This window comes from Muntiacus reevesi, chromosome 8 (assembly GCF_963930625.1).
Source record: "Muntiacus reevesi chromosome 8, mMunRee1.1, whole genome shotgun sequence".
NCBI classification, from domain to species: Eukaryota; Metazoa; Chordata; class Mammalia; order Artiodactyla; family Cervidae; genus Muntiacus; species Muntiacus reevesi.
Genome location: NC_089256.1, coordinates 82,959,309 through 82,984,140, shown reverse-complemented (window position 1 = coordinate 82,984,140; position 24,832 = coordinate 82,959,309). Strand labels below are relative to the sequence as shown.

The following is a 24,832-nucleotide window of genomic DNA, read 5'->3' as shown; positions in this document are numbered from 1 at the left end:
GGAATTCTCCAGGCCAGAATACTGGAGTGGGTAGCCCTTCCCTTCTCCAGAGGATCTTCCCAATCCAGGGATCGAACCCAGGTCTCCCACACTGCAGGTGAATTCTTTACCAGCTGAGCCACCAGGGAAGCCAAGAATACTGGAGTGGGCAGCCTATCCCTTCTCCAGCAGATCTTCCTGACCCAGGAATTGAACCCAGGTCTCCCACACTGTGGGAGAATTCTTTACCCACTGAGCGATCAGGGATGTCATATGGTAACTTTCTCTTTCATACTTGATGCAGTGGCCCCTGGACCAAAACTACAACTACTAATGCACTGCAGGAAGCAGGGATGATTCCTGGGCACTAAACTCTAGCTGTTTTAAAATCTTTATGTCAGAGTCCCTAAGGGCCTGATGGGGTGGGTTGTGCTTTCACTCCATGCGGCAGTATTTGGGCTAACATTGAACACAGTTACATTGCCTATAGGTAGAGATAGCCCACTAACTCTGTACCTATGTAACCCTTTCCTACATGGATGAGAGCGGACAGAGTGGGAGGCACTTGCTAGACTCCTAGTGCTGCCTATGATCTAGACCAGGACAGTGGCCAAAACTAAAGGCCCTTCTAAGGTGAAAAGGTTTGGATACAGAGAGGAGAAATAGTACGTAACGAAGGGTAAATGAATGAGTAACTGAGTTATGCAATGAGAGAAGTCCAGTGATAATGCTTGGAAGAAAGCTAAGAGCAAGAAATAATATTGTCTCTCAAGCCCAATTATACCAAATGCCTGAGAGCATGAAGTCATCTATTGCTGACACCACTTCTGTTTCCTGACAAGATCAAATGGAAGCCCCGAGACATCCTGTCATCCAGTATGATGATGGATGGGGCTATCAGGCTGACTGGATGGGACTCCAGTAAATGTGTATCTTTGACTCTTATTTTTCAGGTTACATCTACCATAATGTTATGGGGTAGAATACTGGCGTTATTGGAAAGATAATGCCAATGTTGATAATCAAATGTATTGGGACATTGAGTTTAATAGCTTCCTATCCTTACCCCACATTGATTCCTCCAAATGTTGCTGTCAGGTCCCTTTTGCTATAAAAGATCCCATGATCAAAGACCAGGGAGTGGCCTAAGATGTAATAAAGGATGTATCCAGGCTTGGGGAGGGGGACTGGTATACAGCTTCCAAAACCTTTGAAATTTCCTGAATGAAAGGAGTATTTTTGTTAATGCTAATGAATGTGTGTGTGTGTGTGTGTGTGTGTGTGTGTGTGTGTGTGTTGGGGGAGGGGCATGACTAGAGAGCGTTAGGATAAGGGCTGGTCACCAGAAAAAACACATGATCAGAGGGCTAAAACTTTTAACCACCTGACCTCCAGAGAGAGGAAAGGGTTCAATCACACTGATTTAATCAACTGTGCCTACATAATAAAACTCTGATATGAAATTCAGGACAGCAAGACCTAGGGGAGCTTCCTAGTTGGTGAACATGCTGATGTGCTGGGAGGATGATGGACATGCCTGGGTTCCATGAGGAGACGGTGTGGAAGCTCTGTGTCTCCATTTCCCCTGATACCTCTCCTTCCTCCCAGGCCTCACTCCATGCATCTCTTCCGTTTGGCTGTTCCTACATTATATCTTTTATAGTAAAATTGTAATAGAAAATGTTTCAGTGAGTCCAGTGAGCCAGTCTGGTCAATTATCAAACCTGAAGGGAGGTGGTAGGAATCCCCAAATTTGCAGCCAAGTCAGAGGGGTATGAGTATCCTAGGGTCCCCACTAGCAGACTGGCAACTGAAGAGTAATCTAGCTGAGGATCTGGCCCTTTAATTTGTGAGACCTACACTAACTCTGGGCTTACCAGGTGGCACTAGAGGTAAAGAATCTGCCTACCATTACAGGAGACACAAGAGATGTGAGTTCAGTCCCTGGGTCATGAAGATCCCCTGGAGTACGAAGTGACAACCCACTCCAGTATTCTTGTCTGGAAAATTCCATGGACAGAAGAACCTAGTGGGCTACAGTCCACGGGGTTATGAAGACTGAGAAGCAACTGAGCAACTGAGCACACTCTCTGGGTACTATCAACTGAATTGAATGTCAGGGCATCAAGTTGGCTATCAGAGAATTGTTAGAATGCAGAAACATTTCATTATATTTTTTGACTTTTAAAATTATAGTAAAATAAACATAAAATTTACCCTTTTGACCAGCTTTCTTTTTAAACTTTTTATTGTAATATAAGAAAACAAAATAAATGTATAACTTACAAGTAAGCCACTCAATCATATTTCACAAATTGAACACACCATTGTACCCAGCATCTGGATGAAGAACAGAACATTACAACATTTCAGCAAGGAAAAGGAGTATGTTGAAAAGACAGGAACATTTTCATTAAAAAAAAACTAAACATATTCATTAAAATGAGGGTGAGAGAGGGCATCACTTTCCCATGTATATGCACATGCCCACTCTATAATGTACCACTTCCAAAAATGGTTTCATGGAAGAATTTCTAAGGATTATTTATACTATGTTAAAAAGCTTTTGTGGTAATAATAATTTGGGGACATACTGAATGAAAGCTAGTCAAATGGGTTGATAACTCAAGGAGATTTTCACAAATTCAAACTCCAGAGTCTAATGCCTAAACATTCTCAAGTCAGAAGAGGAATTATTATTTCTTGCCTGTTCTAGATATATTTCTATAATTATGATAAAATAGATATAACAAAATTTACCATTTTGGCATTAAATACATTCACAACGTTGGGCAACCATCATGACTATCACTTTCCAGAACTCATTCAAGTCAGACAGGAATTCTGAACTTATGAAACAACAGTTCCTCAATTTTCCCTCCCAACAGTCCCTGGCAACTACTGTTCTCCTTTCTGTCTCAATGAACTTGTCTGTTTTTATACCTCATGTAAGTGGGACTCTGCAATAGCTGACCTGTTGTGTCTGACTTCTTTCACTTAGCACAGCATTTTCAAGACTCATCCGTGTATCAGAATTCCATTCTTTTCAGAGGCTGTGTGATGCCCGCTTTGTATACACACCACATTCTGTTTATCCACTCGGCTGGTGATGTATATCTTTTTTTGCCCACCACTTTGCTTTTGTGAATAATGTTGCTATGAACATATACAAGTGTACATATTATTATATATTTTCATAAATCAATCTTCATTTTTTTTGTTGTGTAAATAAACTTTTGGAGCACTTTACAATGTAGAGCTCAAATAGAAATGAATGATAACATACATTTTAAAGAGTCCAGTGTTTTATTATTAGCATTAATATTTGTTCATACTGAAGATTCAGGGATAAAATAATGGACAGAAAACTGGGATGTAAGCAATACGACATGGATGTATCATAAGTATATAGGAATATTTGTTAATTATTGGACTAAAAAGATAAAAGATGAAATTACATCAATTATTTTGTGCTCAGTCTTTCTGAATGTACTTTTGGTATTAAATACACAGCTAGTGCTTCTACTTGGAGATTCTGCCTTTTTCTTTAGCAATGAAAACATGCTTATCCTTGATTAATCAGAATCAGTTTCAAAAGGTAAGACTTCTTAAAGGTAATCATGACATTTAGTGCTTTAGACCAGTACTCTTGGCGGGCTGGCTGCCAGATGACCGCTCTCGCTCTTTAGTAATTTCCATCTCAATTTTGGCTTTGATTTTCTCCCAGTCTATTTGGAGCTGTGGTAGAAGAAAAGAAGAAACGTGCATATATAGTATAAGACCTTTTTATTTAATCCAAAGTAGCTAAGAGTAAACAAAAATAGAATGTATGACTTCCAACACATTAGAGAAAGACGGTGGGAAAGAAAAGTTAAGAAGAAATAATGCTCCCCTGCAAATGACATAGCGTTAAATAATTCCTAGTAGAACAATTATCACCATAGAAAGCAAAGACCTTCACTGTGATGCAAAAGACCAAAATCTAGTTGTAGTTATTTACAAAAGGCACATCTCAACTCTGGAACCCTAGGATTCTGCTCAGGGACGCGGCGGGAAGGCAGGTAAGGTGGACTGCTCTCCTCCCGTGAGAGGGAAAGTGGACAGAGCCCTGGCCATCAGGCCATGCTTCAAGTGCGTCAACACTTCAGCACTCATACTGAGATTTCCACCAGGAGCCTAGCTATGAAGACAGATAGGGGAGCATCTGCTTCACCAGGGCATGCCCTGCAAAGGGGCTCCTTTGCAACAACTCTTAAAATAATATGAAGACTTGGTGGTAAGACAATGATGAAAAGATATTAGAAGAAATAGCGGGAGAACAAGGTTGAAAGACAACTAAAAAGAGTAACTGTAAAGTGATAATATTTATATCTGTTTCAGGTCAACCACTGATCCCCATCAAGATCCAGCCCTGCCCCTCCACTTATATCCCTTCCCTCCACTAATGCAACAGACTTGGTGTTAGGAGAGGACTCTACCCTGAGTCCCACAAACAAGTTCTTTAGGAAAAAGCATTCAGATTTTTTTTTAAGTCTGGAGATCACTAACTTAGAAATGTGTGTCCTCTCAGGCAAGACATGGGAAAAAATGGGGTCCCAGCTTAAACTTAACTCTGATTTACTTTGAAATAAACCCAAACTCCTAAGACTGAACCAAAGATAAATAGGTTTTTACCTCCATGTAGGGGAGCTGAGTAGAATAAGCAGTATTAAAGCAGATTGTGGTGATATGTGCTGCTTGAACAGATTTATCTTAAGTGACTGAGACTAATTTAACCTTAACACAAGACTTCATGCCTCTTTTATTTTGTGCTGGAAGTAGGTAGAATTAAGTATTTGGTTCTTTTTTATGCCAAAATCCTTTCTCTAATTTCTGTGAAGTAATTTGTAGATATTATTGGTCACCATTAAGATAATCATTCCAAATATTTGTCTATAATATATAAAATAGATGAATTAAACGAATCCCTCTTACTCATAGAAGATGAATGTCTGTGCTAAGATGCAAGTGACAACTCAATGAAAGGCACAGCAAATGTTAGATTATTTGAAAGGCTCATTTTTCAAACTGGCCAGAACCTGATATTTTTTAAATGGCAGAACATTCGTCTAAGAAAACATTTCAAAGAGAAAGACAAAACTTGATGAATACTTTGTCCTTCTTCCAGCTTTAAACTGACTTACACATGTTTCTTGAATCAATCACAATAAAACCATATATTGATGATAAACTAAGCAACTGTTGCTTGGCTTCACCAGAGGTATATCAAGTAGACTGATGACACCTATATTAGTTACTTGTTATAGTACAAATGAGGGTGTCAGTTGATAGCTATCCTACTGAAAATAAATGTTTCACTTTCACTCTGGCATCTGTTCAGCTTTAGAACAATGTTCTCCTGATAATTTAGTCTCTGGAATAGTATTTTTACTAGTGGGTTTCAGATGAGGATGTAGTCGTGACAGCTGTCAAGTGCCGTCTACGTGAAAACACACCCTTCTCTCTCCCAGGGAGTGTTAATACTCTTTGGCACTTATTCTAGTCCTGCACCAGTTAATTCTTTATATTCACATAGAAGTCATTTCAAAATCCTATCAAATGGCTCTCCATCCTCTGCCCCACCTCTCTTACTCTCAACTGAAAATCAGCTTCCTGCTTTAGAGAGAATATAGTGACATTAGGCAGAATTCACTTAATTTCCTTCCGTTCACAAAAGTAGGGACATCTGTACCCACGCCTATCTCTTCCCCTTCTGTCTCAGGCCAGGACTCTCACACAAGTCCCTGATCTCATCTCAGACTCCTTTAGGACATCGGCCTTCAATTATTACCTACGTATTTCAATTTCCTCCTCTTCACTGGCTGCTCCTTCTCATCCTTCCTTCTCTATTCTGTCTCCCTACAAGCTACCACCTTCTTTCTTCTTTTCATTCCTGACTTTCATCCTCTTCCCAGACCACTGTGATATAACTGTGTTCCCACTACACTTCAGAAACTTCACTAATGCCACCATTAAGTGTTTTAATTCCTCATCCTATATACCTTCTCTGTATGACTCAATTACTCATTCAATGAATATTTAATGTTCACTCTATGCCAAGGATTGCTATAGGTGCATGGATTTAGCAGAGAATAAAAAGATAAAAATCACTGCCCTTATAGAGAGATAAACAGACAAATGACAGTGGTAAGAGTTTCAGAAACAGGGGAGGGAGACGGTACCAAGGGGGAAGTTGTGGGGATGAGTGCTGAACCTCAGAGACAGTGATCAGAGAAGGCCTCCCTGAGAGGTTGGCGTGAAAGTCTGAAGACTAATGAGTGACTCCATGAGTATATCTGGGGAAGAGCACCTAACAGAGGAAGGAAAAGGCCTTGACGTAGCAGCATCCCCTGGACCTTGCTGATTCCATTCCAGCTCTTCAAAATCTCTCTCAGTATATCCTTCCCTTCTGGTTTCTGCTCTCCTTTCTAAATGTCCTCAACCTTTTTTTCTTTTTCTTCTATATCCTTCTCCTTGGTACCCTCTTCACTATTAGCATTCACTGGGGTTCCAAACAGCTTTTTCATACTTTATCTAAGAGATCTCATCAACTCACACAGCTTCAACTATACCTAAATTGCCATGATCATAGATTTATTTATCTAGCCCTTATTCTTCCTTTATCAACACCCTTCGATGTTCACATTGATATTTCCAACTGCTCACTAGACATCTCCACCTAGATAGGGTCTATCCCACAGGGACTCTAATGCAAAAAATGGCCTATTTTCATGTATTCAAACTAAAAAAGGTCCACAACTCGTATATGCTCACGTTCCTCCACCCTCACCCACGCTAGGAATGCCAAAGTTGTTCTCAAACGCCTTGACTCACCTCACTGCTCTCCTCCTATCTCTAATCACAATGTTTTATTAATTTTTCTGATTTTTTTTCTTACATTAATCCTACCCCTTTCCATCTCCTGGTGAAACTATTATAGTAACTGGCCTCCTGGTCACCATCCTCACCTCCAAACCATCTTCCACCTAAGAAGCTATCTTTCAAGTCATTCTCTTGATTACAAACATTCAAGTCTTTTGCATTGCCTTCATTTTGAAATCTGTTAGCACAGTATTAAGATGCTTCTATGTCTGGTCCCATCAATATTCCAGTCACCCAGAACCCAAGGCACTCCCTCCTCTGCACTCCTTCACCATTCTTTCAAGATCCCATACGTTTGCTCTTATTATCATATCCTTTAACTGACTGACAAAACCCTACTCAAGATAATTTTGTGGAAAAAATAAATTAAAGAAATTAAAACTAACAAATGCTAAGTATATAATTTCCAAATGGGGAAAAAAAAGAATAACTTTGTGAAAAATTCTAAGTTTCCGTTTCTACTTAGGAATTGGGATTTTAAAATGGAAAAGTGACCATGTCACTTCCATTCAGTATCTTTACATTAATCTTAGGGTGAATCCAACTTACCTAATGTGCCCTATGAAACTCTCAGGTCAACCTCCCCTTTGCTCATCACTCTTAACCACTTAAGAGCCTCCCCTATCCTGGAATCTGTCCATCCCCACACCCTCTCCCCTTGATCGGTTTCTACCCATCCTTCAGAGTTCAGCTCTAACATCATTTGCTTTCCTTTGAAAAATCTTTGCTGATACCCCCATCCTAGGTCAGGCTCCAGATTCATAAAGTCTTATAGCACTACACATACTACCTTCAAGGCTATCATCACAAATGAAATTAACAATTAACTATATAATTATCTATCGCCTCTATTTGAATACAAATTTCAAAGGGTCAGTGTCTGCCAGGTTTACTATTATATCCCAACCACCGAGAAGAATACACTGTCTGCAGGAGGTACTAAATAAATACTGAATGAATGAGAGATCACTAATTATCCAGCAAATGAGCTACCACTTAATCTCTCACTATTTTCTCTCCTATTTATCACTCCTTTTTTCTTTCTCCTAGCATAATGCTTTAAACATTTCCTGGATCTTCTACTTTTCTTTCTGCACAGAGTATGTATTCAATGAACTGAATGTATTCCTCAAGTGGATTTTATTTGCCAGACTAATGAATTATTTTACAAATACTTGCTTGTAGACCAAGTATAATGACTCTAATGGAGTTCTTAGAAGACAGCACACCTTGTATAGATCTCAGATTTCCACATTTTAAGTTAGAAAGGCCCAAATAACATTTCAGGGCTCATAAATATGAATGTATGTCAAGCCTCACTTCTTATAAACTTTTATGTTACGCATTGTGAAGCCATTTGAATTCACCAGCTATCTAGAATAAATTTCTCAAGGTTTAAAAAAATGATTTTTTTCTATTCAATTCTTAGTTCTGAAATAAAAAGTTTATATAATCACAATTTTGGTTAAGAAATTTTAAGTCAAAGATTATTCTCATCTTAAAATACTGCTTTATGATTTCAAGTTAACTTCCAAATTACATTTATGAAGACAAGTCGGAAACTAGAACATGGTGCCATGGGGAGTCAAAAAAGGGAAACAAAATACCCAAGAAAAGTCATGTTGTTCTGATTATCCCATTTTGAACATTTTGGCTACTCTTGTGATTGAAGTATTACATGTTATTTACAGTTTAATACGTATATAATGAAAAAGAGGATAAGAGTTTTAAGTTTTCAGAATCTGAAATATAACCTTGAGGTAAAAAACTATATTTTCTACGTTCTCAAAAGCACCTAATGTGAACACAGTGAAAAAAAAAATTGATAATAATATGATGAAGAGGAAACAGAGTCGTATTAATTTGCTTCAAAATTATATAGTAAAGGAAATTTAAAGTGGGTGCTCATTTTCAACATACTGTCATATATTCAAAACTGAGACAAAAGAGATTAGCTGACCAATGATTTTCTGGTCTGTTTCGCACCACAGTGGTGGTGGCTGCTGTCATATTCTGTGAACTAAAAAGTACAGCCCTCAGAGCTCTTACGGAAGGCTAATAGCCCAAACAATTCATTTCTGAATCAAATTAAAAAATTGTGAAGCTTCTATAAAATATGTCCCTTTCTATCAAGAAACCCACAACTGTGCCTATCCCGGTTCCAGATGATGAAGTTACATTGCAGAACTAAGAATAGCTCCAAAGTCTTCATTACCCTGAAAACTGTTCTGAAGTCCAAAAATGTTGACTCATGACATTCAATATTCTACATACAGCAAATGGATAATATCTTTAGTAGGTGCCTCTGTCTACATCCTCTTTCCTCTTCCAAAGAGGATGGGTTAATATATTGTAGCCACCCCCACAATGAAGCAGAACATTCCATCGTATTCTATCCCCACTGAGAAACACTCCCACAGTGTCTATGAAAGAAAGTGAAAGTGTTAGTCGCTCAGTCGTGTCCAACTCTTTGGGACCCCATGGGCTGTAGCCCACCAGGCTCCTCTGTCCAAGGGATTCTTAGGCAAGAATACTGGAGTGGGCAGCCATTCCCTTCTCCGGGGGGATCTTCCTGACCCAGGGATCAAACCTGGGTCTCCTTCATTGCAGGCAGATTCTTTACCATCTGAGTCACCAAGGAAGCCCCTACAGTCTATAAGCTCCATAAAGACAGAAGCCATGTCTGATTCAACACCTAGTGTGGTACCTAATCAAGACTGAGTACTTATACATTTTGAATATATGAATGCCTAAAAGGATAAGGAAATCAACTAGTTTGCAGAGCTGGGAGAAAGGTTAGTCCTGTCTTGGCCTTACAAATTGGATCTCCCCTGGCTAGAAGGGAGCTCTATCTCTGCCGTTTGAATCTAGAAGTGTCTGGGCAGGTGGCCACAATCATTTCTGTTCTAGGACTGGCTTTCCTTGTGTGCTGAAACGTACTAGAATGGCTTCTTTTCTAACTGAACTGACAAAACCTTAAGTTCTGGTAGGAACTTAAGAGGCAAAGGGTCAGCCTTCTTTGGCTCTAGGTGGTGAAGTCTACCCAGGTGAGGCACCTCTTTAAGTGCAACCAGGGTCCCCAGAATCTGCAAAGTGACAGAGTATCCAAGTTCTAGCCACTGCCCTCTGTGCTCATGTACTTCCCCTGGAACAGAAAGGGCAGCTGGTGGAAGACAAAATTCAGGAGTTAGAAGCCTTTATCCTCACATTTTATGTTGTTTATCTAAAAATACCAGTTAGGACACAACCTTAACACAAATCGGAAATTATAAGAACACACTTGAGTTAAGCAAAACATGGCCATAAGAGTCCAGAAAAATATTCTGTAATATAATTATATAATCAAAATAAAACTTCAACATCGAAAGACAAGAAGAAGTTCTTTTTAGAGATTATGGTAGGAAAGTTACTCAATTTTGTCCCATTGAGACAAATAACATACACTTGTAAAGCATATAATTATTACCAAATACTGCGTAATACTTACACCTTCTGCATACTGCAAGTATCGTTTATTAGTTTCCTGTTTACCAAATGTCTCCAAAAATTTTTGACGGTAAGCAAGAACAGTGTCAACATGTGTTTTGTATTTTACAGCCAATTCAAGAGCCCTATAATGAGAAATAAAACATTATCAGCACTGATATGTTGACCTCTATGGGCAGTGGAGTTCTGGGGTGAGAGGGTGCGACAAACGGTCTATGTTTTTCCCTCTACTCATCCTTCAATGTGAAAGGTATGTCACAGCCCCTACCTTATCCATCTTGTAAATTTCCATTTATACTTCAGGGTCCGGACCAAACACGATCTATTCTCCCTGACCAGCTCTCCTTGTAGAAATAAATGATCATTACATCTTTCTATGCTACAGAACATTCCCTACATACTATTATTATAGTCCTGATCACAGTGTATTGTAACTATTATGAATTTGTTCCCTGAATTAACCTATACATTTATTAAAGGAAGATGTGGGTTTCATTTCCCTTTGGTGAGTATTACTGAGTAGATGCATGGTAAATGCTCATTGAAAAGTTCACTGAAATCATAAGAAAATTCAAGTGAATTCCCCAAAGTAAGGTTTCAACTCCTCAACTATCCTGACCGTTTTATAAGTCTGTAATGAATTTATTCTGTTCAATATTCAACTAAATACTGATATCCTTACTTTTTTAGTATAGCAAATTAAAAATATTAATATTTTCAAAATAAAATTTGAGGATAAAAGTCTGACAAAATGCCTTTTGCCATCTGATTCTTACAAAAAATTAAAAGCCATTTAAATTTTATAATCCAACTAATATCTATTTATCTATGTAACTAAGTTATTTTCAAGGTACTATTTTATTTAAATAGCAGATAAGAACTAAATTAATCACTAAAATCAGAGGTATAACACCAAGGCATAAAATCTATATATTGATAATACAGAGGGAGATGAAAATTTTATTCCGCAGTTCCAGGTCTGTTTTTGCATGTAGGTTTTGGACAGCACTCAGCCCATCATCCTATGCATAATTCTTATCACTTGAGCCAGGAACAACCTAGTACAGTATAGCTCTCCTACACTGCTCACTGGATTTTTTTAAACTGTGAAAATATGACAACACATTTACAGGAGGCTTGGAAAATACAGAACAAGGTGACATATAGCTCCATTATATATTACAATTAGTTTTTTAAATAAATAAAGATTTTTTGTTGGAGTTTCAATATCAAACTCTCAAATATTAATAGAACGAATATACAGAGAAATAGAAGGATATAGTAGAAAAGCACCAAGAACCATTCAACTTAAGATTTATACAATTTTCACACAATATATACTGTTCATTGTTCCCGTTTCAAAGTATGGGAAATGATCATCATAATAATCAGAGTATATTATTTCTCAAGTTGTCTTGCTTTCTAATATGCCATATGACTTCAAAATAGGTGGTCACAGTTTATCAGAGCCAACTATTATGAACTTGTTTTTTTTTAGACAACTAGAATTTTTTCAACATGGGATTGCTTAGTAGGAAAATCTGTTTGGTTCTTGACATGCTTTGGTTTGGCATAAACAGTAACTTTAAAAACTATTTTAGATATTATGTGTGTATTAACTGATGAATAACAAATGAGAGATATTAAAGATAATAAGGAAAATTGTGAATATAAGTCATGTATAATACAAATGATAAAGCCAAAGTCTAGTACAATGATTTCTTATAAAAATATATTGGCCCAAACAATATTGCTAAATGCAAGGGTCAATATTTGCTACCCACCACAAACTCCTCACAAAGTTTCCTTATTTCTCTGTAACTTTAAATCTTTCAGAGAGAAAAAAAACATACAGAGAAAAAAAAAAATGTAGAGGTACGAGAATATAGAGGAACAAAAGCAGAAAACCAGAGCAGGCAAAAAACAATTTGTAGAGGCTCAAAAGAGGAGAAACTGAAGTAAAGATGCCTTAACTCTTCTACGCCTCTCTCATTTTATCCCCCTCTAAATTCCTAAGGCTCTGATTCCAGTGGGGTACGATGGGTGAAGACTCCAGTGAACCACCTCTTTGGCATCTTATAGTTCCATTTCCCATTATTTCTTTATGATTGTACAGGACAGGGGAAAGAATTCTTGATTGCACAAAACTGGAAGAGTTCTAAGCAGGAAGTACATGAGCATCTATTCTGGATTAGGGCTTTCCAAAAATTCCAAAGAGATACTTTGTTATGGAACATCAATACTTTTAATTATGTAGAAGGTATAGAATATGATGTCTAATCCTGCATTTAGATACTAGATACTAAGTATTATCTATTATAATAGTTATTATTAGTATTATAAAATATGTATTAATTATCTGACTGAAAACAATGCTAAAGGTAAACAGTCAAATGATATGTGCTATTTTAAATGCTCTCTAAAAGCACACACTGAGTAAAAAATGTTTCTCTACCACATTTAAGAGGGATTTTACTCCAAATTATATAAGAGTTATGGGAACAGTATGTCTCTAGCTTTAAAATGGTTATTTGGCAATGAAACAAATTTAACATTAGATTATGGGGCTGGAAAAAATCCATGTATCCTCTCTGATTTTAAATAGAAGGAAGTTATATAAAAAGATGTTATAACTTCAAAGTATAATTTTTGCATAACTTGAATGAAGCAAAATTACTTTATGTAAGTGATATAAGTAAAATAAACTATTTTTGTTAATACTTACATAAAGGATCAAAATGCATACATGGAGCTTCTGGCTTCTACGTCTCTTAACTTGGTTTTGAAAACAGACCACCACCAAATGTCCAGGGGGAACAGCACATGGATAACTTGCATATCTACAGCCCTCAAGGGCTGCATCTTAGTAAATTGCAGGCAATTTTCAAATTCAAATATAAATGATAGAAGCACAAAGCAGAAAGACGATGCTTCTCAAATAGAATAACACATATTAACAAAGTAAAACTGTTCCCAGGCTTCCCCAGAGGTCCAGTGGTTAAAAGTCTGTCTGTCAATGCAGGGGACATGGGTTTAAGCTTTGCTCTGTGAAGACCCCACATGCCACAAGGCAGCTAAGCCTGCGCACCATAATTGCTGAGCCTGTGCTCTAGAGTCCACGAGCTGCAACTCTTGAGCCCACATTCCAAAATTACTGAAGTCCGCACTCTAGATCCTGTGGTCTGCAACAAGAGAAGCCACTGCAGTGAGAAGCCCTCGTAAGGCAATTAGAGAGTAGCCCCTGCACTCCACAACTAGAAAAAGTTCTAGTGCAGCTATGAAGAATCAGTGTAGCCAATTAAAAAAAAAAGTTTTCTTCTAAAGTATATAAATAAATATAGAAATCCAAGGATCCTAAAAGGAATCTAATATATTTATCAGCCAATACTTAAATTCTATCATTTTAGAATTTTGGAAGGATAGAATTAGAATATCACCATAACTGATTAATGGATCAGAGCAAAAACTGTCAATGGCTAACATCACAAGAAAGACAGATGACCAGTTATTACAGACATACATAATACCAATTCTGATGGATCCTTACCAAAAGGAAGGAAAAATTTAAATCTAAACCTAATCAAGTTTCTACGGCTTTCCAGGTGGCATAGTGGTAAAGAATCCACCTGTCAATGCAGGAGCTGCGGGAGCCCCAGGAGACATAGGTTCTGTCCCTGGGCTGGGGAGATCCCATGGAGGAGAAAATGGCAACCCACTCCAGTATTCTTGCCCAGAGAATCCCATGGACAGAGGAGCCTGGTGGGCTGCACTCCATGGGGTCGCAAAGAGTTGGACACGATTGAGTGTGCAGGCACATATGTCATCAAGTTTCTACATTCAATACCAATTCACAGCAAATTCAGGGGCAGGGGAACATGTTGAGTGACACCACAAAGATGCAATCAACAAAGTCTAGACTATAGGAAGTTCTCTAAGCCCAAATAAAACACAAAAAACAAATAGAAGAACCTATAGGTCTAAAGAAACTTAAGAGTGCATCAACCAATCATAATGCATGTATCTTTTCTGGATACTGCATCAAACAACATAAAGCAAAACAAAACATTTATGAGACATCAGAGAAATAAGAACACTGAATAGAATTATTATTAATTTTAAAGGTGTGATCATAATATTATGGCTGGATTAAAAAAAAACCTTTAAGATACATACTGAAATATTCATAGATAAAACAGTATGATGACTGGGATCTGCTTTTAGAAAATGGTGGGGAGGGGTAGAGTGTGGGTAGAGATTACTCACAAATCGCTAACTATTGAAGCTGAATGATGGGTACATGAATATTCATTATACTGTTCTCTTACTTTTCTATATATTTGAAACTTTCCATAATAAGTAGCTTTTAAATTTCATCTTCTTTGGCCCTTCCTGATCTTTTTTGCTGAATCCTCCTCTTCAAGCAGACCATTAAATGTTGAATTCAGGAGAAATCTGCCTTCTTTTCTTTTTCCTTCTTTAAACTCTAGTAGGTAATCCTAGCCATATTCGTGGCTGCAACTACTCCAAAGGGCTGACAATTTCCTCAGGGGCTTTCCCTCAATGTCCAGGACCTCTCCTGAACTTCATGCCTGTGTATCCCAGTCCCTGCTGGCCCTCATGAACTGAAAAGATAAAAGTAATGAAAACTCAACAAATCCAAATTGTTAGACAGCTTAATAATCACCCACTTTCCCCCCAACACATACAAAAATCTGTCCTCCAGTATAGCTCTAGTCTACACAGAAACCAAATGTCGGCTTGTTGTTGCTTAGCCGTTAGGTCGTGTCTGACTCTTTTGTGACCCCACGGACTGTAGCCCACCAGGCTCCTCTGTCCATGGGATTCTCCAGGCAAGAATACTGGAGTGGGTTGCCATTACCTTCTCCAGGGGATCTTCCTGACCTAGGGGTCAAATCCATGTCTCCTGCATTGCAGGTAGATTCTTTACTACTGAGGCAACTAGGAAGCCCTTTTAAATGAGCCAGACTTCCTGGGATATACGCAACACACAAATTCTTCAAGAAAGACTCAAACTACTATTTGATAATATAAACCAATCCTATAAGTCCTAGTTTATGAGACCTATTATTTACTCACTTCCAGAGGAAGAGGGAAATACATGTGGCCAAAAAAAACCACATAAGTTTTCTTTTTCCCCCAACCATGTATTGCTTGTAAGGACTAAACTTGCACCACGGCAGTGAAAACAGTAAGATCTTTTATAAAAAGTCACCATTCATATAGGCAGGCAGCCAGAAGTCTATTGTTAGTCAATCACATAATTTTATCATTCATCCTGTGTTTGAATATCTTTGTTCAGTTCAGTCGCTCAGTCGTGTCCGAATGTTTGCAACCCCATGGACTGCAGCATGCCAGGCCTCCCTGTCCATCACCGATTCCGAGTTTACTCAAACTCATGTCCATTGACTCAGTGATGCCATCCAACCATCTCATCCTCTGTCGTCCCTTTCTCCTCCCGCCTTCAATCTTTCCCAGCGTCAAGGTCTTTTCAAATGAGTCAGTTCTTTGCATCATGTGGCCAAAATATTGGAGTTTCAGCTTCAGCATCAGTCCTTCCAATGAATATTCAGGACTTATTTCCTTTAGGATGCACTGGTTGGATCTCCTTTCAGTCCAAGGGACTCTAAAGAGTCTCATCCAACACCACAGTTCAAAGCTATCAATTCTTCAGTGCTCAGCTTTGTTTATAGTCCAACTCTCACATTCATACACGACTACTGGAAAAACCATACCTTTGACCAGATGGACCTTTGTCGGCAATGTCTCTGCTTCTTATTTTTTAATTTTAATTCTAATTTTTTTTTGTCTCTGCTTTATAATATGCTGTCTATGTTGGTCATAGCTTTTCTTCCAAGGAGCAAGTGGCTTTTAATTTCATGGCTGCAGTCACCATCTGTAGTGATTTTGGAGCCCAAGAAAATAAAGTGTCTCACTGTTTCCATTGTTTCCCTATCTATTTGCATGAAGTGATGAGACCAGATGCCATGATCTTACTTTTCTGAATGTTGAGTTTTAAGCCAACTTTTTCACTCTCCTCTTTCACTTTCATCAAGAGGCTCTTTAGTTCTTCACTTTCTGCCATAAGTGTGGTGTCATCTACATACCTGAGGTTATTGATATTTCTCCCAGGAATCTTGATTCAAGCTTGTGCTTCATCCAGCCCAGCATTTCTCATGATGTACTCTGCATATAAGTTAAATAAGCAGGGTGACAATATACAGCCTTAATGTACACTCCTTTCCCGATCAGGAACCAATCTATTATTCCATGTCCAGTTTTAACTGTTGCTTCCTGACCTGCATACAGATTTCTCAGGAGGTTTGTGACATTGTACAGAAGGCAGGGATCAAGACCATCCCCAAGAAAAAGAAGTGCAAAAACACAAAATGGTTGTCTGAGGAGGCCTTAAAAATAGCTGTGAAAAGAAGAGAAGCAAAAGGTAAAGGAGAAAAGGAAAGATATACCCATTTGAATGCAGAGTTCCAAACAGTAGCAAGGAGAGACAAGAAAGTCTTCCTCAGTGATCAATGCAAAGAAATAGAGGAAAATAACAGAATGGGAAAGACTAGAGATCTCTTCAAGAAAATTAGAGATACCAAGGGAAAATTTCATGCAAAGATGGGCACAATAAAGGACAAAAATGGTACGGACCTAACAGAAGCAGAAGATATTAAGAAGAGGTGGCAAGAAAACACAGAAGAACTATATAAAAAAGATCTTCACAACCCAGATAATCACAATGGAATGATCACTCACCTAGAGCCAGACATCCTGGAATGCAAAGTCAAGTGGGCCTTAGGAAGCATCACTACGAACAAAGCTACTGCAGGTAATTGAATTCCAGTTGAGCTATTTCAAATCCTAAAAGATGATGCTGTCAAAGTGCTGCACTCAATATGCCAGCACATTTGGAAAATAAACTTTTTTTATGTCATTATGTCAGCATTGGCCACAGGACTGGAAAATGTCAGTTTTCATTCCAATCCAAAAGAAAAGCAATGCCAAAGAATGCTCAAACTACGGCACAATTGCATTCATCTCACACTAGCAAAGTAATGCTCAAAATTCTCCAAGCCAGGTTTCAACAGTACGTGAACTGTGAACTTCCAGATGTTCAAGCTGGATTTAGGAACCAGAGATCAAATTGCCAACATCTGTTGAATCATCGAAAAAGCGAGAGAATTCCAGAAAAACATCTACTTCTGCTTTATTGACTATGCCAAAGTCTTTGACTGTGTGGATCACAACAAACTGTGGAATATCTTTGTAGATGGGGATTATTCTACTCTCTAAGTAGGTCATTCTTTGGACTATGTTGTTATAAGTTGATTTCTATACTGGATCCAAGTATTTATATTTCTTATTCCTACTTTTTATATTAGTCCTAACATTTAATATCAAACTGTCATCTCAGACTTTATCAGTTTTGTTCATTGGTATATCCCCAGTGCCTGAACCCTGGCACATTAGAGACACTCAATAAATATTTAAAGAATGAATAATAGCTACCCTTTATTGAAGGCTTACTATGTATCAGGCAGTAAGCTAAGAGAGTTTCACATGCTATTTTACTTAACGCTGACAACAAACATGTGTTTCTTGTAATTATCATCATTTTAAACACAAGGAAACTGAGGCTTACGGAGCCTCAGTAACCTGTCCAAGATCACAAGACTAATATGTGCAGAATCAGAAATCAAACCCAGGTCTTATTCCAAAGGTCCCAGTCTTGACCACTATATTTGTCTTTGTCCCATTCAGAAGCCTTTTCAAACAAGTCATTAAAAATGACCATACATTTTACCAAAAGACTGTATTTGTTGTTGTTTTAAATGGATTTCTATGTAATATCTAAATATCCATAGTATGGCAAACAGTAAATATCTGCTGAATGAATGAATATGCAATAGGAACAAATATTCCAACTGATTTCAAAAAGAGCTTTAGAATCTGGAAATGAAGACAATACACAAAGTTTCTTGAGAGTTTCGTAGCAATTATAATTACTTCTGCTGATTATTTGAAGTCATTCTTACCCAGTCTTTGATATTTTGCTAAAAGTGATGGGAAACTAAGGGTTTCATTTAAGTGAGTCAGGGGTCAAGAGTAACATGATCAGATTTCTACTGTGAATAGAGCACTGTGACTATAGTGTGACCAATGGATAGGAAATGGACAAAGTAGATGCAGAGATAATGTTATACCAAGAAAAACTTGGATCAGCTTAGACAAGGGTGCTGGAAGTAAAGAGGATGAGTGCTACAGGTTAAGGAAAATGTCAAAAGTAACTCCTAGATTTCCAGCTTTGGATAGATTGAAAAGATGACAGATTACTTTGGAAGAAGATCAAGTTTATGAGGGAATAAATATAAATTTGAACTCAAACTTATGAGACATCCATTGGGAATGCTGAATGGGCAGGCAGATAATTGGATTCTGACAGCAAACATGGGCAAGATAGAGGGCTAGGAGAGATACATATTTGGGAGTCTTAAGCGTGTAAATCAAGGTTTTGCATTCATTACATCAGCAAATCTGGAAGACCCAGCAGTGACTACAGGACTGGAAGAGGTCAATCCTCATCCCAATTCCCAAGAAGGGTAGTACCAAAGAATGTGCTAACCATCAGACAACTGCACTCACATCCCATGCTAGTAAGGCCATGCTTAAAGTCTTGCATGCTAGGCTTCAGCATCATGCAAACCAAGAACTTCCAGATGTCCAAGCTGGGTTTAAAAAAGGAAGGGGAACTAGAGATCAAATTGCCAATATTCGCTGGATCATAGAGAAAGCAAGGGAATTTTGGAAAAACATCTCTGTTTCATCAACTATGCTAAAGCCTTTGACTGTGTGGATCATGACAAACTGTGGAAATCTCTTAGAGAGAAGGGAATACCAGACCATCTTATCTGTCTCCTGAGAAACCTGTATGTGGGTCAAGAAGCAACAGTTAGAACCCTGTATGGAGCAACTGATGGGTTCAAGATCAAGAAAGGAGTATGACAGGGCTGTCTGCCATCACCCTGTTTGTTTAACCTATATGCTGAGTACATCAAGAGAAATGCTGGGCTGGATAAGTTACAAGCCGGAATCAAGATAGGCGGGAGAAACGTCAACAACCTCAGATATATGGATGATACCCTTCTAATGGCAGAAAGTGAAGAGGAACTAAAGAGCCTCTTGATGAGGAGAGTGAAAGAGCCGGCTTAAGACTAAATATTAAAAAAAAAAAAAAACTAAGATAATAGCATCCGGCCCCATTACTGCAAGGCAAATGGAAGGGGAAAAGGTGGAAGTAGGGACAGATTTCCTCTTCTTGGACTCCAAAATCACTGCAAATGGTGACTGCAGCCATGAAATCAGAAGATGATTGCTTTTTGGCAGGAAAGCGATGACAAACCTAGACAGTGTTGAAAAGCAGAGACATTATTCTGCCAACAAAGGTCTGTATAGTTGAGGCTATGGTCTTCCCACTGGTCATGTACAGTTGTGAGTGCTAGGCCGTAAAGAAGGCAGAACACCAAAGAATTGATGCCTTCGAACTGTGGTGCTGGAAAAGACTCCTGAAAGTCCCCCGGATAGCAAGGAGCCCAAACCAGTCAATCTTAAGGGAGATCAACCCTGAATATTCACTTGGAAGGACTGATGCTGAAGCTGAAGCTCCGGTATTTTGGTCACCTGATGCAAACAGACAACTCATTGGGAAAGTCCCTGATGTTGGGAAAGATTGAGGGCAGAAGGAGAGGGTATCAGAAGGTGAGATAGCTGGATGGCATCACTGAGACAATGAACATGAACTTGGGCAAACTCCAGGAGATGGTGAGGGACAGGGAGGCCTGGCATGCACAGGGTCGCAAAGAGTCGGGCATGACTGGGTGACTGAACAACAACAAAAAGCATATAAATAGTAATCAGAAGCCTTGAATAATGCTTCTTGACCTCTATCAACTTATCAGGCAGGCACAGAGGTCTACCAGCATTTGACCAACCCACTGGTTTACAGTTTAGATAAAAAACAGAAAGGAGATGCCGAGTAGATAGGAGGAACAGAGGAGCACCGAGGGTTTGTTTTCCTTTCCCCATTACATCTCTCTGCCCCTCTTGTTTCCCTGCTCCCTGACACCTAGTATCTTAAAGCAGGGCCCTTTGCTGAAAACTGGAGCAGGGGAAGGAGCAGCATGGAGGGCAGGATGTAGGGACAGCAGGGAAGATGTGAAATTAACAGCAGAGAGTAAGAATGGTTACATGACATGTCTCAAAGGATCAGAGATTTTTACCAGACAAGTAAAGATGTTTGCATAGGTGTGCTAAGTCGCTTCAGTCATGTCCAACTCCTTCCAACCCCATGGACTGCAGCCCGCCAGGCTCCTCTGTCCATGGGATTCTCCAGGCAAGAATACTGGAGTAGGTTGCCATGCCCTCCTCCAGAGGATCTTCCCGATCCAGGGATCAAACTTGTGTCTCCTGCATTGCAGGTAGTTTCTTTACCACTGAGCCATCACTCACATCCAGACCTAAAGATTGTGGAGTTGGAAAGAATAAACTGAGTCCATTTGAGACGTAGGCAAGGAGGGTCCTTTGGAAAGATGTAATATTCACTTAGGTCAAGGAGGTACAAGAAATGTTCAGAGGGTTGTGTTATAGACCATCAATAGAAACCATCAGAGGCAAATTGCTTCATCAACCTGCTCTGACATTTGCACACTGTATGTGTCTACATTTAGTGTTTGCAGAGGAAATGCATGGCAAATGACTGAGTACTGCACAAAGATCAAGAGCATGAAATTAAGCACCCACTATGTTCATAGCTAATACAAAATGATAAAATGTTTTTATCATTCAAGAAGCATATAATCTAAAATCTTTGTAAATGTAAAAATTTACATATATAATAAAAGAGACAAACACCAATCCTACAGAACAATGTAAGTAGTAGTATCAGCAGCATATACTTTATTGCAGTAATAATAGAAAATTCAGGTCCACTTTGACACTGGAAGGCTCAGGTTCACATCCTAGATCTGCCACTTACTTACAAATAATCCTCAACTTCTTCATTTGTATAATATTGTGATAACCAAGTGAGATGATGTATGAAAAGTGCTGAACACAATTCTGACACATCATAAGCATCAGTAAGTAGAAGCTTCACTATTATTAATGACAATAAAATGGAATTCTTAAATAGGTTGTAAGCTTTCTAAAATAAAGATGATTTTTAAAATATTTGTTATATTGTGTGGTGTTCAGAATGCTGTATAAATAGTAATGCTTAAAATTTATCAACATAAATATTTTCTCAAAAGTATCAGTTGAGAATATGCTATAAACACTATTCTTCCCTATTTCTCATGGAACTCATAGTTTAGTAATAATACGTACAATTTCCATCAGTTCTTTAATGTAGTTTTAAAAATATTATTCATATTGTCTCTTTCTAAACTACTTAAATATTTATGAATTATGACTAAACTGAGCTCAAGAAGAAAGGCCTATTCATGTTTATAAAACCTAAAATAGTTTTCACAATCCTTTGTATAGCTAAACAATGACAACAGATTTGTGTAAGTAAAGTATTGAAATAGAATGGCTGACCTGTATAAATGTACAAATTAAATAAAGAGACCTTAGTATGTCCATACCAAAATTGTTTGTTACTTTTGTTAGCCATTTTTATTATTCCTATTTAAGGAGAAGATAGAGACAGAGTATCTATAAAAATTCTAATCTAAGGGAATTATAAGGGGCTAGTAATTAAAAAATTAGTGGGTTATTTTTAAGCACAGAGAGAGAGAGAGACAAAGATGAAAGACATTTCAAACCTGAAAAAATCACCATGTCAACTTTATAACATAGTAACTTCAGGTGTATATAAGCACTACAACCTTGTTCACTGAGAGATATATACCTGAAGAAAAAGAACAGAGAAACATAATAGGCCATAGAGAAGAGAAGCTTGCCACTCAGTCTCAGAAAGCAACCTATCCCAACTCCTAAGCTGGCAGGGAAGGTTACTGGTGGCTCCTTGATATAAATCCTTTCATTTGTCTTTCTTAGCTTAACAAATCTTTCCTGGATCCTCTCTCTGCCTGTCTAATTGCTTTATCCCAATCTTTCAGTGAATTTCTCTTCTTTCACCCATCCCGCAAATAGAGTTGATGTGTTCTCACTCCACACAAGCCCCAGGCAATTGCATCCATCCTTCTGGCTTCGACTACCATCCGTTTGCTTATGACTTTTAATCTACATCTCTATTTAAACTCTTTCCTGAGCTCCATGTCTAATAATCAACTATTATCACATATCTCTAAACAAATATTTCAAATTCAACATCCCTTCCAAACCTGCTAATATCTTACCACCATCTATCCAGTGACTAAAACCAGAAATTCTGGAGCCATCTTAGACTCTCTTTTCTTCTTCACAGATAACATCTAATTAATCATGAGTCAGAAATGGCAAAAATCTTTAATGGCAGGCTACTCACAAATATGTTCAAGCTGGATTTAGAAAAGGCAGAGGAACCAGAGATCAAATTGCCAACATCTGTTGGGTCACTGAAAAAACAAGAGAGTTTCAGAAAAACATTTACTTCTGCTTTATTGACTATGCCAAAGCCTTTGACTGTGTGGATCACAACAAACTGTGGAAAATTCTTCAAGAGACGGGAGTACCAGACCACCATACCTGCCTCCTGAGAAATCTGTACGCAGGTCAAGAAGCAACAGTTCTTGAACAGTTCTGGTTCAAGAAGCAACAGAACCAGACATGCAACAATGGACTGGTTCCAAATTGGGAAAGGAGCACATCAAAGCTATATATTATCACCCTGCTTATTTAACCTATATTCAGAGTACATCATGCAAATGCCGGGCTGGATGAAGCAAAAGCTGGAATCAAGATTGCCAGGAGAAATATCAATAACCTCAGATATGCAGATGATACCACCTTTATGGCAGAAAGGGAAGAACTGAAGAGCCTCTTGATGAAAGTAAAAGAGGACAGTGAAAAAGCTGGCTTAAAACTCAACATTTAGAAAACTAAGATCATGGCATCTGGTCCCATCACTTCATGGCAAACAGATGGGGAAACAATGGAAACAGTGACAGACTACTTTCTTGGGCTCCAAAATCACTGCAGATGGCAACTGCAACCATGAAATTAAAAGACACTTGCTCCTTGGAAGAATAGTTATGACCAACCTAGATAGCATATTAAAAAGCAGAGACATTACTTTGCTGACAAAGGTCTGTCTAGTCAAAGCTATGGTTTTTCCAGTAGTCATGTATGAATGTGAGAGTTGAACCATAAAGAAAGCTGAGTGCCAAAGAACTGATGCTTTTGAACTGTGGTGTTGGAGAAGACTCTTGAGAGTCCCTTGGACAGAAAGGAGATCCAACCAGTCCATCCTAAAGGAAATCAGTCCTGAATATTCATTGGAAAGACTGATGCTGAAGCTGAAACTCCAGTACTTCAGCGACCTGATGTGAAGAACTGGCTCATCTGAAAGACCCTAATGCTGGGAAAGACTGAAGGTGGGAGGAGAAGGGGACGACAGAGGATGAGATGGTTGGATGTTATCACCGACTCAATGGACATGAGTTTGAGCAAGTTCCAGGGGTTGGTGATGGACAGGGAAGCCTGGCATGCTGCAGTTCATGGGGTCGCAAATAGTCAGACACAACTGAGCAACTGAACTGACTCACAAATATAAATGTGAATAAATTTTTATATGATATCAGGAAACTCTTAAGTACAATGGAAAATGTAATTTACTAAGTGGTAGATAGAAGAATACATTAAGATCAATCAGGTTTTGGAATTGATGAAAAATGGTTTTATTACCTTTCCCAGTTGTAGAGATTAATATTGATCTGAATTGCTTGATAAACAAGGCCAGCCTGAAGAAGAACAGTTTCAGCCTCCTGTATATTCCCACTAAACATTAATATGTGGGCCATTTTTGATTCTTTAGATGGAAGATTTTTTATAGAATTGATATATTGAACTTTATCAATCTAAAAATGAAAGAAAAATATTTGAAGTATATAGTAACAAATTACAGTTAAAAACACACATAACGCACACAAACACATAAACATAAGTAAACACTATTTACTTCACCGATTGCTGCGTAGGCTATTTCTGCAGTAGTCATATCTCGATTAGCAACTGCCATAGCAGCTAGACAAGCCCATGTGGTTTGCTCCTAAAGTGAAATATGAGAACAATTATTTCAACTACATGGCTGAACTGCCTTAAAATAAACGGTGAATTAAAATATAACAAGGTTATATTTTAAGGTTATATTTTAATGTAAAATAAAAGATTGCTGAGCCTGGCACTGAAAAAAATAGTAATTTAATAAGTTAATGATGTGGAAATTTCATTGTGGCTATGCTGTTATAACACATAGGGAAAGTTT

The 24,832-nt window shown here is 38.2% G+C and overlaps 1 protein-coding gene across 1 annotated transcript in view; it reads right to left on the bottom strand.

The window, feature by feature from the left end:
* Positions 1 to 2,097: 2,097 nt before the first annotated feature.
* The window catches only part of IFT80 (intraflagellar transport 80), a 113,873-nt gene continuing 91,138 nt past the window's right edge, over positions 2,098 to 24,832 (bottom strand). The window contains exons 17-20 of the mRNA XM_065942678.1: positions 24,527 to 24,616; positions 24,253 to 24,425; positions 10,388 to 10,511; positions 2,098 to 3,717 (exon numbers count right to left, since the gene is read on the bottom strand). Of these exons, the coding sequence (XP_065798750.1) occupies positions 3,607 to 3,717; positions 10,388 to 10,511; positions 24,253 to 24,425; positions 24,527 to 24,616 (498 nt within the window). The 3' untranslated portion in view covers positions 2,098 to 3,606. The remainder of the gene's footprint in view (positions 3,718 to 10,387; positions 10,512 to 24,252; positions 24,426 to 24,526; positions 24,617 to 24,832) is intronic.